General features: G+C 33.6%; 1 protein-coding gene across 5 annotated transcripts in view; it reads left to right on the top strand.

The window, feature by feature from the left end:
• gtf2ird1 (GTF2I repeat domain containing 1) overlaps positions 1 to 18,132 on the top strand; it is a 31,767-nt gene that overhangs the window by 11,955 nt on the left and 1,680 nt on the right. For 3 of the 5 annotated variants that reach the window (XM_051893211.1, XM_051893210.1, XM_051893206.1), the window contains exons 6-26: positions 890 to 1,185; positions 1,358 to 1,453; positions 3,903 to 3,986; positions 5,175 to 5,358; positions 5,900 to 5,925; positions 6,242 to 6,359; positions 8,242 to 8,285; positions 8,395 to 8,475; positions 10,547 to 10,633; positions 12,834 to 12,884; positions 12,967 to 13,032; positions 13,186 to 13,369; positions 13,490 to 13,551; positions 14,357 to 14,422; positions 14,630 to 14,897; positions 15,031 to 15,059; positions 15,155 to 15,202; positions 16,487 to 16,564; positions 16,677 to 16,869; positions 16,963 to 17,000; positions 17,098 to 17,213. In XM_051893211.1, coding sequence (XP_051749171.1) covers positions 890 to 1,185; positions 1,358 to 1,453; positions 3,903 to 3,986; positions 5,175 to 5,358; positions 5,900 to 5,925; positions 6,242 to 6,359; positions 8,242 to 8,285; positions 8,395 to 8,475; positions 10,547 to 10,633; positions 12,834 to 12,884; positions 12,967 to 13,032; positions 13,186 to 13,369; positions 13,490 to 13,551; positions 14,357 to 14,422; positions 14,630 to 14,897; positions 15,031 to 15,059; positions 15,155 to 15,202; positions 16,487 to 16,564; positions 16,677 to 16,869; positions 16,963 to 17,000; positions 17,098 to 17,213 — 2,215 coding nt within the window. The remainder of the gene's footprint in view (positions 1 to 889; positions 1,186 to 1,357; positions 1,454 to 3,902; positions 3,987 to 5,174; positions 5,359 to 5,899; positions 5,926 to 6,241; positions 6,360 to 8,241; positions 8,286 to 8,394; positions 8,476 to 10,546; positions 10,634 to 12,833; positions 12,885 to 12,966; positions 13,033 to 13,185; positions 13,370 to 13,489; positions 13,552 to 14,356; positions 14,423 to 14,629; positions 14,898 to 15,030; positions 15,060 to 15,154; positions 15,203 to 16,486; positions 16,565 to 16,676; positions 16,870 to 16,962; positions 17,001 to 17,097; positions 17,214 to 18,132) is intronic. The other 2 variants (XM_051893207.1, XM_051893209.1) reach the window with 2 other exon arrangements.

Genomic DNA, 18,132 nt, shown 5'->3' with positions numbered 1-18,132 from the left:
AGCCATAGCAGCAACAAAAATAACAAGAGGAATGAAAACATGTAATATGACAAAACGTGCTGACAAAATGGAAATGATCTACATACTCTAAAGTTTGGGTATCGGATTTTTTTTTTTAAATAATCAAGGATGCACTAAATTGTTAAAAAGTGACAGTAAGATTTTTTACATCATTACAAAAAAAGATCTCTTTAAAATAAATGCTGTTCTTTTGAATTTTCTATTTATCAAATAATCCTGTAGCATGATTTTCAGAAAAATATTAAGCAGCACAACTGTTTTCAACATTGATAATAATAATAATAATAAATGTTCCTTGAGCTCCAAATTAGCATGTTGGAATGATTTCTGAAGGATCATGTGACACTGAAGACTGGAGTAATGATGCTGAAAAATCAGCTTTATAATCACTGGAATAAATTACACTTTAAAATATATTCAAATAGAAAACGGTAATAGTTATTTTATATTGTAATAATATTTCACAATATTACTGTTTCTACTGTATTTTTAATCAAATAAATGCAGCCTTAGTGAGCATAAGAGACTTCTTTCAAAAACATAAAACTTTTTTACTGACCACAAGCTTTTGAACGGTAGTGTAAACTGTACTTGTTTTGCACCATATTTATTACAGAATCCATAAAAGACATGTATTTTAATAACTGAATCTATTGTCAGGTGGGTTGTATTTTGAAGTAAATGATATGAATGACTGCTTTCATTCAAAAAAATGTTTGATAAATGATATTGATTGAAGTTCATTGGTGTGAATAGTTGATGTAAAAAATAATTTGCAAACTTGTAGTGATTTTTAAACAAATAAATGATGAGTTTTAGATAAACACCTCATGAACAAAGACCAAAAATTGTGTGTGTGTTTTAATAGAACACCAGAGGAACCCTCTCGGGATGCCAAATCCTGTCCGGAAGTCAACCATCACTCTTCGACCTCAAAGAGCATAAGCAACCATGCCTCCGTCAAACCCTCTGTGCAGGAAGTGTCTGCTAGCAACTCCATGCTCTCCAGCTTCCTGTTCGGTATGCCCATGTCCTCCCAGCCCCACCCAGACAGCAAACTGGACCTGAAGCCCACATCACTGCACAGCATAGGTAAAGAGCGGCTGGGCATGTGGGCGTCCGCTGAGGAGAAAGCGGTTCAGGCCAAGGAATGTGCTGACAATGGTAAGAGCCTCCTGTTGTCTTTCTATATACATTGGCTTCCACTCACTTTCTATGGAAATTACTGTTGCACTTATGATGAGTGATATCACACATGTATAGGCTGAACCATATGGATATGGTTTTTTTTTATGTACTTTGAGCTTATAGCTCTGACTGTGTGTGTCTCTTCCAGGCGAACGAATAGGGCTGGCAACGGATCTTACTCAGAGCCCTCCCAGCATCCATGTCTCCAAGCGCCTTCTGTTCTCCATAGTGCATGAAAAATCAGGTGGGCGACAGACTGTACTCACCATTACAGTGTCTGGCCAAGGACAAGCTGGCCTTCATTTCAATGGGTTTTATGGGGTCCCAAGCAGTGTCTAATAGAACTAGAACAGGATATAGACCAAGTTAGTTTCCTCCCCAAAATACAAAGACAAGGAATCTTCTCACAACACTATGAAGGGATAGTTCACCTAAAAATTAAAGTTCTGTCATAATTTATTCACCCTCAGGCCGTTCCAAACCTGTATAATGTTATATTTTTAGTAGCACATAAAAGGATAATTTTTTAAGAATCTTAATGCAGCTTTTTTTCTATAAAACAATATTTCATAATAATCAAAAAAAGACCAAAAAGCACTGTAAAAGTTTGTTTTAGACTGACTCATGCACTATGATACAGCAGGGTGGAATTAACTAAACATAAAATTGCTTCTTTTTTTTTTTTTATTAAACAGTGATTTATTGAACAAATTGTGTCTCTCTCTTTAAATAAATTCAATTATAATGAACATTTTCTTAAGGATAAAAAAAACTATCTCAGCTAATGCACTATATATAGTACATTATATAGTACATTATTTTTTAGATATAATAATCAACACTTAAATGAAAAAAAAAAACATGTAAATTGCAAACAAGGCAGGTTTTGCATTAACTTCTCATACTAATTTTTGAAATATAATCATTTACACAGTTACTTGTTTTCATGACAAATTTAAACATTAAAATAATGAGACATTACTAACAGTTAAAGTAAATATGATAAATATATCAGCTAATATAGTGTATATATTTAGTGAAATGCTCCCCTCTAGAGTTCATTTCTCTAGTGAACTAACATGCTGTGGACACTAAATGACTTGCTTGAGGTAAATGTAATGATACATGAGATATTATTCTCAAGCTGTTTTATTGATGTCTTTCCACGTTTGAGAGATTACAAGTAAACATATCTATACATAGATCGTCTGTTCTTCTTCTTCTGCACTTTTTCCTGTTGTGGTGGTGAGCAAGCAGCGTTGCATTACCACGTGCGCCCCCTTCTGGATTGGAGTGCGGATCGCCTGTGACCGACTGTATTTGTCGTCTGACTGCATGCATGCCATGTCATCCGTACATACATGTACCATTACACCCCTAATATATATACTAATATACAGTCAAACCAAAATTTATTCAGACACCTTGAACATTTCATTAATACAGTTTATTCACTATAGTTTAAAAAAAAATGGTAATAAAATGTGACAAGATCTCAGAGTTAAACTGTGTCAGAAAAAAATAATCTTAATTATGTCAGATAACACTTAAGCAAAACATGTTCAGGTCAAAGTGTCTGAATAATTTTTGGTTCCAAATTTTCATCAGTTTTACTGGTAGTCCACTGTATGAAGAATTTTTGGGTATAATGTGTCACAGTTTACTTTATTTTTATTTCCTCACTTACATAAATGAACTATAGTGTCCTGCACCCACTAGTAAAAATATATCAAAAATATCAAAAATGTCTGAATAATTTTTGGTTTGACTGTATATACAAGATCAGAGTCCTTTTTAAAGCAAGACATTACAGGTAAATACTAAATAGGGTAAAAATTTAAACTAATCTAGCCTATATCACCATACTCTTACCAGTTGATTAATCAGAGTACATTAAGAAAATTGTTTTGTATTACAAGTTTTCTGAAATAGTATGTTAAAATATACAAATGAGGCAAATGAGCCAGTTTCAAACCTTCAGTGTGGAGTATGTAAGTGCTACTGAAGTGATGTCTGGCACAGTGCATGAGAAAAAACGTTTTGAGAAAACTACCTGAAATCTGCAGAAACAAATAGATAAAGTGTAATAAAACCTTTTTGCAGTCCATTTCAGAGCTTTGATAGAGGGGATATAGCAAACTAGTCTTTTTTTAACCGTGACATATTGACATGCTAACAAATAAACTGTTTAGTTTTTAAAAAAGCAGCATGAAGATTCTTCAGAAAATAACAGCATATGGGTTTGGAACGATTCAGTTAGTAAATAATAACAGAATTCCTTACAGTAAGAAAATGCAGCTAATGTATAATTTCATCTCTCTGTAAATAAATCAGTCATATCTAATGATCCAGAGTGTGTCGGTGGTATTTGTTTAGATATGGCTCCAGGCGTATGAGACGTAAAGAGGGTTGGTCTTGGCAGAGTGGGCAGTAGTAATAGGAGTTTGGCCAGGTCACCTGGGCTACCAAAGTCTGTTCTCTGCAAAAGATCAGCATGAAATCTTCAGTCACTGCAGAGAGTCAGGACCTGCCTTAATTGTCTCCTATGTCTAAACGAACAGTGGAAAACCTCAATGTATCCAAATAGATTTCAGAAAATGTTGATTAAGACTGTGGCATTATTTTTTTTCCTTAACAGGGAACATATGAAAGATTGTTAAATGATACATTTTTGTTTTGTGTTGCATGAACAGAAAAATGGGATTCGTTCATCAGGGAGACCGAGGATATCAACACCCTTCGAGAATGTGTTCAGATCCTCTTTAACAGCAGATATGGTGAGCTCACAGACAGTGCAGAATTCACAGCCATACCACTGTACAATAAAATACTGCATATTGATAGAAAAAGTGTAGAGCTGATGTGTGTAATGTTTTCAATGTTAACCTTGTAAAGTTTGACATTAAATAATAGTCAGAAATGCACCATTTATTGAACCTTTAGACAAAATCTAAAAAAATCTAAAACACACAGTTTGCATACATATTTTTTGTTGAGTATCATATCTGATGCATCACGCTTTTATGGCTCATATAGTATGACATAGGAAAATATGGAGCTCATAATATGGCCAGAATATAAGATGAAATTCTGATAGCTTGCAATATAAATCAGTGAGATCTTTATTATATTATAGCAGGCTACTTATAAAAAATGCACAAATACCAGTTGTCACTCTATATCTCCTAATAATATGTCTTAGTAAGTTGATATTTAAATTCTTAGTTATATGATCAAAACTCTGAAGTTCATTGTGGGGGCAAAAAATATAATGCAATGCTACATAATGATGATTGAGAGATGTACAAATAAACATTCCTCAAAAGTCTGATGTATCAATACTCAAATTTTAACATGATTTTTCTAAAAATGGTCTATGGATAATCAAATAACCCAAGTTGTTTCAGTCAGCAAGTCTTCATCTTGAAATATTACTAATATAAAATTTATTCTTACATTTACTTTATAAAAATCAGTAGAGATTTCACAGCAAAAAGACGTGAACCACAACTTGAAGGGTGACGGAATAAAATTTTACTAAAAGCCCTTTTACTTGCTAATACAGTATAAACTGTCAATCAGATGACAGAAGTCATGTAGTAGATTTTGTACAACAGGTTTTACAGCAAAGTCATGTTGATAGTTTAGAGGCCTTAGAAATTTGCGCATTAAATATGACACAGTAGGCTTTATAGGGTTAATCTATTTTCTCTTATCCCATTATTAATATGCAGAGAACTGTAAGTAAACCATTATTAGTAGCTTGATCCCCCCGAAAAGTATAAATACTATGTCTCTGTGGTGCTATAAAAAACAGCCAACAAAGCAACATTGGCTCAACCAATGGTGTGCATTTGGGGCGGGATTGTTTAAAAATCTGTTTAAAAATTCCTTTCGTTAACATTGGTAGCGCAGAAATTACACACTTCAGCTTTAACTCATCACTTAACTGATGTTCATTTCAGCTGAGGCATTAGGCCTGGATCACATGGTTCCTGTGCCGTACCGGAAAATCGCCTGTGATCCTGAGGCGGTTGAGATCATTGGAATTCCAGACAAGATTCCCTTCAAGAGACCATGCACTTACGGTGTGCCTAAACTCAAACGGATCCTGGAAGAAAGGCATGCTGTCCGCTTCGTTGTCAGAAGGTGCGAGGCTCCGTCTGAACATACTTTTATTTTGAGAACTAATGTTGACCTGATTAAGGAGATTTCCTTTTATGTGACATAGCTGCTCAATTAAGTACATTACCAACGTAGTTAAACTGAAACAGCGGCGGTGTGATTTGTAGCTCTTCCAATTTCAACGTGTGACGGTGGTGTCAGAGATTTAATTACTGATAACCTTTCATTTTTGGTCATGTAATTAACTGTGGGGCTCATTGAAAATGAATCCAAATATTGGTTCTGGATATACTGAGTTTTTAAATTTGCTTCATCTGAAAAAAAAAGAAAAAAAAAAATCTAGCCGTCTTTGCCATCTGGCAGAGAAGCGCTAGGCATCCAAAGTGGAGCGTCATGCTGGTTGTGGTAACCGCTGCCATACATGAGCCAGCGTGGAGCCGCTGATTTGGCATAATGAGGAAATCTCCTGCTGTTCGGCACCAGACATGCGTAAACAGCATTTCAGTTTTTAATAAGGTTTAGCTGGTCTTACAGGAAATAACAATTTTCTTTTTTCTTTTCTTAGAATGTTTGATGAACGGATTTTTACCGGTAGGTATTTCCTGAACCAGCATCCGTCTGGCGCCTCGTTCCACTTGTTACATTGTAATAGCATTGTTATAACATTATATGTTTTCTGAACTAAGTTAAAATGTCTTGTTACCTTAAGGAGCTATTTCTACCTCATCTGACCCTTAAAGTACACTCATTGGTGTAACCTATTATAATCAAGTTGATTCAGTACTAAAAAAAAATATATTGATTAGAATTAACTAGATGTTACCACATAAAGCACATTTTACGTGGCATTTTTTTTATAATATACAGTATGTGTATGTTAAACTTGTCCATTCATATTCTTTGTAAGCTGCTGGTAAAGTAGCTAAGGAGGAGGGCAAACAGGATGGTACCGAGGACGGTTTCCCAGATGGCCTCAGGGTGCCGAGCTCTTCCCTAGAGCTGGTCAGCAACACTCACAGTAGCAGGTACCAATTCACCTTCCCCGTCACCACAGAATTTTCTTAGATAGTTTGCATTTTCACTTTCCTGTAATGATGCACTGACAGAACTTTTTAGCTGAAAATATGAACCGAAACTCTGCTGAAATGGATCTGGTAACTTTGACAAGGATAAAAAGACTAATAAATGTGACAATAAATAAAAAAAAAGTTAAACAAATGAATGAATAAATAAATTAGGGATGTCATAATTAGCACGTTAACACATGCGATTAATTATTTCAGTTTAATGCGTTAATTTTTTTTTAATGCAGTTAATTTAACATCCCTTTTTTCATCATAATTTGGCTAGTGTTACATTAAATATTCACACTCTTATTCACGCAAATGCTTTTAAACCATGACAAACGAGAACGCGCTGTCTGTGACTGTCGTGTCTGTGTGAGACAGTATCAAGTATCAAGTTCTCTTTCATGCTTGAACAAACAATTACACAGAGAATTATGGCAAAATGCCTGTTTTGTCGAGCATCCTCATAAGAGCAGTCTTAAATGAGTTAAATAACATCCTAAATCAGTTAAAGAGTTGTGAGAAAATGAGATCCGCGTCACGTTCTACAGCAGCAGGTCTTAAAGTCACAGCAGCCTAAAAAAACAGTTGCTGTGATGTCTGTCATTAATGTTAATCAAAGAACAAAGGTAACAGAAAAGATTGTAGCTTTAATAAGGATTAATCTATACTTAATTTATAATTTATGCAGTGAAGCCAGTAAGGTGTTTGATAACTTTATTATTTCCTACCTGTTACACAGGTAGGAAGGCCACAGGTAAATATGACATTTATTATATAATGGGTTTATGCAAAGATTGTTTTAAGTTCACATAAATTAAAAGTTGTTATTTTTTTAAAGTCTAATAAATGTTGAAATTGATAGCTGTTAGTTATACTGTAACGTTGAATGTCTAATTAATGTTTAAAAAAATCAATTTCATAGAGACATCAGTAATAGATACTGTGATACTGGGCTTCATTCATAAAAAAGATGGCATTAAACAAATATTTATATTTAATATACTGTCTTTAAGTTGATTCTACATTAATTTCGAGGGTAACTGTGAAATTAATACAATATAAAAATATTTTAAAAAAACTCCTATGTTTTTAATCGCAATTAATTACAGAAAAAAAAAATGTGCGATTAATTAGTTTTTTTTTTTTTTTTTATCGATTGACAACACTAAAATAAATTAATGGTTTTACATTTTCCCTAGTAAAACAAAGGGAACATATTTGCATACATTTTCCTTATAAGCAATAACTGTCATGGATAGTGGTTCTTGGAAAGATTGCAAACATGTACTTACCCATGTACACAGACAGTGACATCCCATTTAAGGTTGTGCTCATATTATAAAAAAATCAATGAGAGAGTTAATGAGTAAAGGCTTGTTCATACAAAGAATAATGACTATAAAGATAACGATAACAATAACTACATTAGCATCCACACCAACGAACAATATCGTTCTGTTTAATATAAGCATAATAAACAGTTTTGTCATCTCCTGCTTGACAAAAATGATATTGTTTCTCTGTGCCTTTTTTGTTATAGTTGTGGTGTGGACTTTGTTATTCTTTTACATTTAGACATATTTAGAGTTATCGTCCTTGGTGTGAATGGACCTTAATTCTTCATTCTCTGTTTTCTGTAGAGATTTATTTGATTTTAAAAATGTATAAGTTAACAGAATGTATAGTTATTAAAAAAAAAAAAATTAGATTTTTGCCTTTTGGCCTAATGTGTAAGAAGTTCCACTTTCGGCCAATAAATTTTATTTGGGTGCATCACTTTTTCCCTGTATTTAAGAAGAAAGTAGAGATGGAATTCTTATTAATGTTTTTGTTTCAGATCGACTAGCTCCTGTGTCAGTCCCTTGGCTGAGTGTGAAGCAGGTAGATCTCCCGCTCATCATTTTAATATAACTTTGGCTTCTGCCCTGTAGTTTTATGAATCTGTAACTTATTTTTACTGTAAAATAATTAATTATGTTTTATTTTTCAGGGCCATCTGGAGACTGTCTGCCTTTGAAAAAGATCAAAACAGAACCCCCAGATGGAGAAATTATCCAGGTGACAGTGCCAGGTATGGTCTCACAGTCACACAGTAAGCCTCACACTGAGAGTTTTAATATTTCGGGCCTGGTACCTCAAGTTTTGTTCTCTTTTTTTGCGTTATTGTTAACAATCATCTGTGCAGAAATTTAAATAAAGTTGTGAGTTGAAAGAAGCATGAAATCCCTGTAGGTCTACTGGATGGGAATGCATTAGCATATTTCACTTACTCACAGAGAGGAAGTTTGTCTTTGATGGTTGCCTTCTGATTTAAAAATATTTGCTCTCATTTTCCACCCTGCTGTGCAGTGATCTGAGCCTTTGAGGACAGGCAGGGCATTTTGCATTACATGGCACATTCATTGGCTAAACACTGTGAACTGAAGGAACATCATATATAAACTGCAAATTTGAGCTCAACTGCTGCATTAACAGTGTTGAAAAACATCATTCTGGCCAAATGTGATTTTTACCTCCTCTCTACCTTCCATCCTTATTTAAAGACACTATTTATTTAATAAATATGCTGGGTATCATTATGCTTGCCTCATCAGTTCAACTTTTTTTGCAATCTTTCATCAATATATTCTGTACTTTCTCCATCTCTCAAACCACTCTGAATCCAATTCCAAACACCTGTCAAACAAATCCATGATAGATAAAATTAATTCCAGGCTGTTTGTTTTTTCTGTCATTTAGTATCCTATTTCACTTGGAAATATGTCATATCATGGAACTTTGCATTACAGGAATAAATGACATATTAAAATATATTAAAATAACAAATAGTTGTTTTAAATTGTTATATATAAATCAAAGCATATTAGAGTGATTTCTGAAGGATCATGTGACACTGAAGACTGGACTTATTAATATATATATATATATATATATATGTAAGCAATAAGGTACAAGAGGCTGTGCTGTATCGTGAATAAGTCACGGCTGAAGGGCGTTGTTGCAACCCCTTCAGCCGTGACTTATTCACGATACAGCACTAGCCTCGAGTACCTTATTGCTTTTATAAAACGGTTACCACATAATACAAATATTAAAGCCAAAAATATGTATCAATGCAACTTTTTCATGAAGTAAACTTTCACTAAAAGCCTTCCTTCCGCCGGAAAAAATAGTCCCTGACCGTGAACAGCAACAGAAGTTACATTATTACACCATTAGATGGCGGCAAAGACTGTCTTTATGAGTGTGTCAGTCAGTAGGAGATGGTCCTCACTGCACAACACGAGATCCAGGGGGCGGGTTGGATCTAGATCCAACTCCTCCCACTTTACATATCCTTAAACCTACCCGTCTATGCCCACTGGATCTCGTGTGTTCTGCAGTGAGCGGCTACTGGTCAGTAGAGAAGACTGTTACATTGAAAAGACTGAATTGTTGTGACAAGGAACAAGACGCAACTGACAAATGCTCTGACTAGCGCTGTCAGTCACGGGAAAACCCCTTAACTGTTAAAAGGACAAGATAATACATCAGACATTTAAACAGGTTTTTTATTATGAACATAGGACTGACCTGAAGGAAAATATTAAAATCTGAATGTTGGTAATAAACCTCTTTCTCACAATACTCTTCTACATAATGCAGTAAGCTTCAATGAACAATATCAATTGAGAACATACAGTTTACGTTGCTAAGAGTGGTTGCTAAGGGTGTTGTGTAGTGATACACAGAACCATTGGGTGAAGCGGTCATAGCCGTGTTTTAACGTGAAAAAAAACACAGCTATTGACCAGAATTAAGAATCAAGGATAGGAACTAACTGTTTTATAAATATATATATTTCATATTAATATAATTTCACAGTATATTATTGCATTTTGATCAAACGCAGCCTTGGTGAGAATATGAGATTTCATTTTCACTGGCCTCATAATAGATGATTCATCAATGTATTCTAAAAATAATGAACCAATTTTATCAGCATAACTTTTCACAATTCAGAATCAAATTCCAGTGAATACATGTTATCTAAATTAAATGCATTTTGAGTGCCATTTTTATTTTGGTTTTTAAATTTACATCCAAATTCGTCTCTCCCTGTCTTTCTCTGTTCCTGTCTTTCTCTCATCCTCTACTCTCAGAGTCCAGTGCTTCTACAGAGGAGCCAAGTGAGCCTCAGGCTGAGCGGGTGACCCCTGACCTCTGTCGTCCCAAGGAACCTGTAGCAGGTAACAGCATACTGGCCTCCTTCTTACCTAATATCTGAATGTAGTTCCATATCCATCTTTTTTCTCTTGCCTCTGGTGGTATATCGATAATCCCAAACATATGACACATCAAAGCCTCTAATATAACCCTCCGGTTTCTCATCCAGTTACAAATCCCTCCATCCCGTCTATACCTGCCCTCCTACAAGCTTTAATGCCCGTCTCATAATCTTTATATGTACATGTACGTGTTAGTCCCACTAACTGTCAAGTCCATTCTTGTTAGACATTCATTTCAGTGAGCTTATGCTCAACACAGGCATATTAAATGCTGATTTAGACTGGAAGAAACCATGTCCTAATCTCTCAAAAGGAACTGTACATGAGTACGAACCTCTGTGAAGACCGAAACAGGACAGCAGCACTTAATGTACAAAAACATTTTAACCAGAGATAATAACATAGGTTGAAATGTGGTAAGACAAGAGTTTTACATTTCTTATTTTAACTCCAAACCCAATACCCCAGACTTACCCAAGCAGTTGTCAGATCCAATGTGAAACCTGTTCCCCATGCTGTGCTAGTTCTCCCACTACAGTAAACCCACATCTAATAGTACTCCCTAAATAGACTCCCAGTGTTAGTGCCCCTAATATATAGAAATATACTGTGAGTTGATATGAACGCTCAACCGCTGTCATGTGTGTTAACGGGATTCCTGGGTTCTGGAAAATCAGGGAATTTTAAAGTTCTTTTCCAGGCCTAGAAAAAAAACAACTTTTTTTGTTATGCTGTAGAATATTTTGTCACATAGATAAGGCTCTTTTGTAGAGTAAACCTTGCAGGTAAGCAAGTGATGTCTGAATCTTTTGATTTGGTTCTTTTCAGTGCTGTTTTGGCTCTAAATTATTTTATTATTTGTATACTAATATACTATTTATTTATAGCTTTTATTTATATCTTTTTAAGTTTTCATTTTAATTTATTTTAAGTTTGAATCATTTTTGTTATATGCTTTTGGCATTTTTATAGGTTTTGTTTTAATATTTCTATTTATTCTTTATTTTATTAAATTTCAGTTTTCAGTTTATTTCAGTTTTAGTAATTTTAGTACTTAAATGAAAATTAGAAATGTTGCCATTGCAACTAAGTGAAATAAAATAAGTTTAATTTTTCATCTAATATTTATATTTTATTTTATTTCAATTAACAAAAAATATTTTTAATCATTTTAGTTAACAATAATAGCGCTGGTTCTTTTCCATGAATCTGATCACAGATCAGTCTGTATCTAAATGATTTTTAAAAAAATCCTTATTTTTATTCTTACTGTGGAAAAGTAATGGAAATTCATTGGTCACAAAGTGTGGTTTATACAACATGTATTTAATAATTAATGTTTTATATCTAATAATATAAATATAATCTAAACATCAAACTAAAAACTATTCAGACGTTTTTGATATATTTTTACTAGTGGGTGCAAGACACTATAGTTAATTTATGTAAATGAGGATAGCAAAATAAAGTAAACTGTGACATATTATACCCAAAAATTCTTCATACAGTGGACTACCAGTAAAATTGATAAAAATTTGGAACCAAAAGTTATTCAGACACTTTGACCTGACCATGTTTTGCTTAAGTGTTATCTGACATAATTAAGATTAATTTTTTCTGACACAGTTTAACTCTCTGATCTTGTCATATTGTATTACCATTTTTTTAAACTATCGTGAATAAACTGTAATAATGAATGAAATGTTCAAGGTGTTTGAATAAATTTTGGTCTGACTGTATATATATATATATATATATATATATATATATATATATTAAATATATATATAATATTCAATTTCAAGATTCAATTTTTTTTTTATTTCAATTTTTTTAAACAATAATTATTAGGGAAATTACCGGGTTTTTAAAAAAAAAAAATCATTTGTACATGAATCTGGTGTAGAAACCTGGTGTTGTTGAAGCGTTCATATTAACTCACAAATTAAGCATTTTGACTCATAATTAATAACACTGGATTTGTTATGTTGAAGTTTGCATTACACAAATGGTCACTGGAGTAAAACACAGGTGAGTTGAATCATCAAAACATCTCCAGCAAAGCGTGTATAATTCATGTGTTTTTGATCAAATCATACACATAGGAATACTTCCCATGTGCTACACTGATGGTAACGTCATTCTGTTTGTATCTCTGCAGAAGATTTAACACCGAAGTCTACACCACAAGGGCTCAAGAGAGCTGTTGAAGGTAAAACTCAATTTTGAACTATCACTCAGTTTTGTCTTCAGATATTATGGGCTGTTGGTGTGATTGTCCTCCCTTTCCCCAGAAGACATCGGAGAGATGATCCTTCAGCTGCGAAAGCAAGTCGAAAGCCTGTTCAGCTCCAAGTACAGTGAGTCATGGACTTACTCACCGTATCATTTACAATCAACTGTGGCAGCAACCTGCAAAGATTCCTCTGGCTTAAAATATACACAAATAATAGATTGCAGAATTTATAATGGTGTGTCATATCGAGTCAAATCACCTATCTTTCTCATTCTAGGTGAGGCTCTTGGTCTGCCTGAACCGGCTAAAGTGCCATACTCCAAGTTCCAGATGTACCCAGATGAGCTGTATGTCACAGGGCTGCCAGAAGGGATGACTTTTCGAAGACCGAACTGTTTTGGGGCAGCAAAACTCCGGAAGATTCTTGCCGCCAGTAGTCAGATTACATTTGTTATAAAGAGGTATAGGCATAAAGAACACATTAAAATTATTAAATAAGTTTGTTCAGGCTTACACAAAACCACTACAATCTTTCAAGAAGCTGTTTGACTATGATGTACCTTTTTATCTGTGTTTGTCAGGCCAGAATTGTTGACAGAACCGGTCAAAAATGAAGGTGCCTCTAAGACAACCTCTGATTCAGGTAAACCAATATTTTTTATTTTATTTTATTATTTTATTTAGAGTTTTCATGATTCCTCGATTCAATTTGAGTACCTTGATTAACCGGCAAAATACTGGAAGTGCTGCATTTCACGGACGAGAATCCAAAAACTGTATTATTAGACCATTTTCAAAGGCTGCACGATATATATTAAAAGGCATAGTGCTATTGTGAAATCACAAAGGCTGCGATTCAGTTAAATAATATATGCACTGCGGGTTTCAGGGTGAATCGCAACACAATTATTTACATTCGTGCAGGTTATAAATTAAATGTTGCTTGGTCAATATTAAACAAGGATTTGATCTGCTGTAAAGTGACAACAACACCAGGCCTTTGGCGCCCTCTGTAGGCATTTGTTATAATATGTAAAGTACATAAGTTTATCATGTTTTTATTGTATATTACATTATGTATTTTAACAGTGTTGTTCAAGAAAATCATATGATTACTTTTCACACTTAATCTAAACCAGTGATTATTGCTTCATTGTTTTTATACCTATGTATTTTAAGTAATTTTAATGGTTATTGTTCACTTAGGTCTATTTTTATTACCACAAAATTATCCAAGTACTCGATTAATCGTCAAAATAATCGACCGATTACTCAAATACCAAAATAATCATTAGTGACAACCCTAATTTTATTTTATTTTACAAACCATTTGTCTTATGTAGGGTCATTTTGTTTTGTTTTGTATCCATTTGTTGTGTATTCCTTCTGTTTTATCCAAAATATCACTTACTAATCTAATATAATTCTCCTTTTGATTAAATATTCAGCAGAGACTGACTCTAAAGACCAATCAGATGACCCGGGACCTGCCTCCAAAAGACCAGGATTCTCAGGTATCACTGTGATTAAGTTATCAGGTGTTGTATACAGTAAGTTAGTGACTTTATTGCATCCTGACTAAATGAAAAGATTCAGTTGATCCTTGTGCCACGTGTCTGTCTTTTGGAAGCCAGTTCATGTTCAAAACTTCATTCCCTCCTGTCCTTTCCTGATATGCTATCACTAAACCGTTGGCTTTTCTACCATTGTTCTGCCCTCAGACAGTTTAGAGGCCAAGCTCTCCCGTATCGACTTGGCGAACACACTGCGAGAGCAGGTCCAAGACCTGTTCAACAGGAAATACGGCGAGGCACTGGGCATTAAGTATCCTGTGCAAGTGCCTTACAAGAGGATCAAGAGTAACCCTGGCTCAGTGATTATAGAGGGCTTGCCCCCTGGCATCCCCTTCAGAAAACCCTGTACCTTCGGCTCACAGAATCTAGAGAGGATATTAGCGGTGGCAGACAAGATCTCTTTCAGCATTACAAGGTGAAGCACTGCACCAAGTTTTTGAAAAGCTTTCGAACAAAAAAAAAAAAAAAAAAAAAAAAGTGAACATGGATTATTTTGTGTGATATATTGAGTTTATTTAAGGATTACAAAGTCTTTTCTATCTTTTCAGGCCTTTCCAAGGGCTTATTCCCAAGCCAGGTAAGCAGTCAAAACTTAATAGCACTTCTTTTTTAAATTGTCTATTTTTGCTGAATTACTCATGGAAATAACTTAAATCATTTTTATTTTGCCAGCACCACGAAGAATAACCATATTAAAGAAAGGTTACACCCCAATAAGCGGTAAGAATAAGGCATAATTTACTGTGTACCATGTCTACACTGGACATTCAGAGCGTTGTGGTGTGACAAAACTATATCTAGAACTTTCAGTCGATGGATGTCCCATTTCTATTTTTGATTGGCTGCACAGCTCCTTCAGCCACTTTTGCTGTTTGACAGATATAGAATTATTTTACTTATATTACCATTCAAAAACATTTTTGTAATGTTATTGAAAGAAGTCTCTTATGCACACCAAAGCTGCATTTATTTGATAATTACAGTAAAACACTAATATTATGAAACATTATTACAATTTAAAATAACTGTTTTCTATGGAAGCTTGTTTCCACCATGGAATAAAATAATTTTAAAGATAATAGCGACTTTTTATCTCGCAATTGCGAGTTTATATCTTGCCATTCTGAGAAAAGGTCAGAATGGTGAGATGTAAACTTGCAATTGCGAGTTATAATGTTATAATGTCAGATCTACAAGATATAAACTCGCAATTCTGACTTTTTTCTCACAATTCTGACTTTTTTTCTCACAATTTTGAGTTTATATCACTCAATTCTGAGAAAAAAGTCTGAATTGCGAGGAAAAAAAAGTTAGAATTGTGAGATAAAATGCCGCAATTACCTTTTTTTTTATTTTTTTTTTTTTTTATTCAGTGACGGAAACAAGCTTCCATAGTTTTCTGTTTTAATATATATTTTGAAATGTCATTTATTCCTGTGATGGCAAAGCTGAATTTTCAGCATCATTACTCCAGTCTTCAGTGTCACATGATCCTTCAGAATTAAAAAATAAAAATAATAAAATAATAAATTTAATAAAACTGAATAAAAAATAAAAAAGGTAATTGCGGCATTTTATCTCACAATTCTGACTTTTTTTCCCCTCGCAATTCAGACTTTTTTCTCAGAATTGAGTGATATAAACTGTGAGGAAAAAAAGTCAGAATTGCGAGTTTATATCTTGTAAATTCTAACATGCTGATTTGCTGCTCAAGAAATAGAAAGTTAAAGATAACAGCAAAATAACATCTTTTTACTAGTATAAAATTGCCCATTATTTAAAAAATGTTGTATTCAATTATGTAATAATTTATAATTTTCTAAAATATATTTTAAAATGACAAAATAACCCATGTCCAGTGTATTTCCTTTGAAAAATAAAACCGTACAAGTCTAGCTTGAATCTGACAGTCTGTCTAGCATAAAAGGCTATTTTAATGTTTAATCTATCAGTAAACTTATATTAAATATCCTTATACTTAAATATTTTATCACTGTTCAACAGAAGAAGATGAGGTCAACCGAATGGGAGAGAAAGTGATATTAAGGGAACAAGTTAAAGAGCTCTTCAATAAGAAATATGGTACGTTAATTACTAAAAACCTATTTATTCCTTTGTGCAAATGTGTTTTTGTCATTCTGAAATATTCTAATGTATATTATAATATTCTAATTTGTGAATGTATTGTTTTCAGGTGAAGCTTTGGGATTGGACCGCTCAGTCATTGTTCCTTACAAGTTAATCCGTGCCAATCCAGGCTCACTGGAAGTGTGTGGCCTTCCGGATGATATCCCCTTCAGGAATCCAAATACTTATGACATAGTTCGGTTGGAAAAAATCCTGCAGGCCCAAGATGAAATTACTTTCAATATCAAAACCCCCCTACAGTAAGTGCTGTGCCAAATGTGATTATAGTGATTATGTTGGATGAACATTGCTTGAAAGTGTTGTTTGATCTCATTGATTTTGTCTTTGTTTAGGCCTTTTACAGAGTTGTGTACTCAATCTTGTAATAAAGGTAAGAGCCTTTATTTGTTATTAAACATTTTATGTACTTTTGAAAAAAATTCGAATTGTTTACAAATATGTGCAAATGTTTACAACCTCTTTTGCAGAAGGTAAAGAAGTGTCTACGAATCGACGCAAACGTAAACGAGTACTTGACAACAGTCAAGCATCCATGCCCACTGGAGCAGACTCAGCACTATCAACCAATCAGATACCTGTCATGGTATGCAAACACATTACAAGAGGTTTTCTATTTCCACTCCACTAAAATTACATCATCATAAAAGGCATTTTAAAACCAGGTTGAATGAGGAAGGTCAATGAGGAAGAAATGTGGGTGGGACTTGATTTTATATGACAGGAATGTATTTTGAAAAGTGGGTGTTATGGACAGAATGGAGCCAGACTTAATAGTCATTTGTGTATTGATTAACATTACACTGCTGTTCAAAAGTTTGGGGTCAGTAAGATTTATTTATCTTATTTTTTTTTTTTTAAAGAAATTTCTACTTTTATTTATGGAAACTTGTTTCTGCCACTGAATAAAAAAAGGTATAATTACAACTTTTTATCTTGCAATTGTGACTTTTTCTCAGAATTGCGAGTTTATATCTTGCAATTCTGACTTTATGACGCAATTGCGAGTTATAAAGTCAGAATTGTGTGATATAAAGTCAGAATTGCAAGTTATAAAGTCAGAATTGTGCGATATAAAGTTAGAATTGCGAGTTATAAAGTGAGAATTGTGTGATATAAAGCCAGAATTGCGAGTTATAAAATCAGAATTGCGAGATATAAAGTTAGAATTGTGTTATAAAGTCAGAATTGCGAGTTATGTTAAAAAAAACTATTTTTCAATAAATGCTGTTCTTTTGAACTTTCTATTAAGTCAGAATTGCATATTAAGCAGCACAACTGGTTTCAACATTGATTATAATAAGAAACATTTCTTGAGCAGCAAATCAGTATATTAGAATGATTTCTGAAAATTCTGACTGCTGAAAATTCAGCTTTGCCATCACAGGAATAAATTACATTTTAAAATATATTAAAATAGAAAACCACTATTTTAAATTGTAATAATATTTCACAATATTACTGTTTCTTACTGTATTTTTGATCAAATAAATGCAGCCTTGGTG

Source organism: Ctenopharyngodon idella, chromosome 5 (genome assembly GCF_019924925.1).
Source record: "Ctenopharyngodon idella isolate HZGC_01 chromosome 5, HZGC01, whole genome shotgun sequence".
NCBI classification, from domain to species: domain Eukaryota; kingdom Metazoa; phylum Chordata; class Actinopteri; order Cypriniformes; family Xenocyprididae; genus Ctenopharyngodon; species Ctenopharyngodon idella.
The sequence above is the reverse complement of the archived record's forward strand: the minus strand, read 5'-3'. Positions and strand labels throughout refer to the sequence as shown.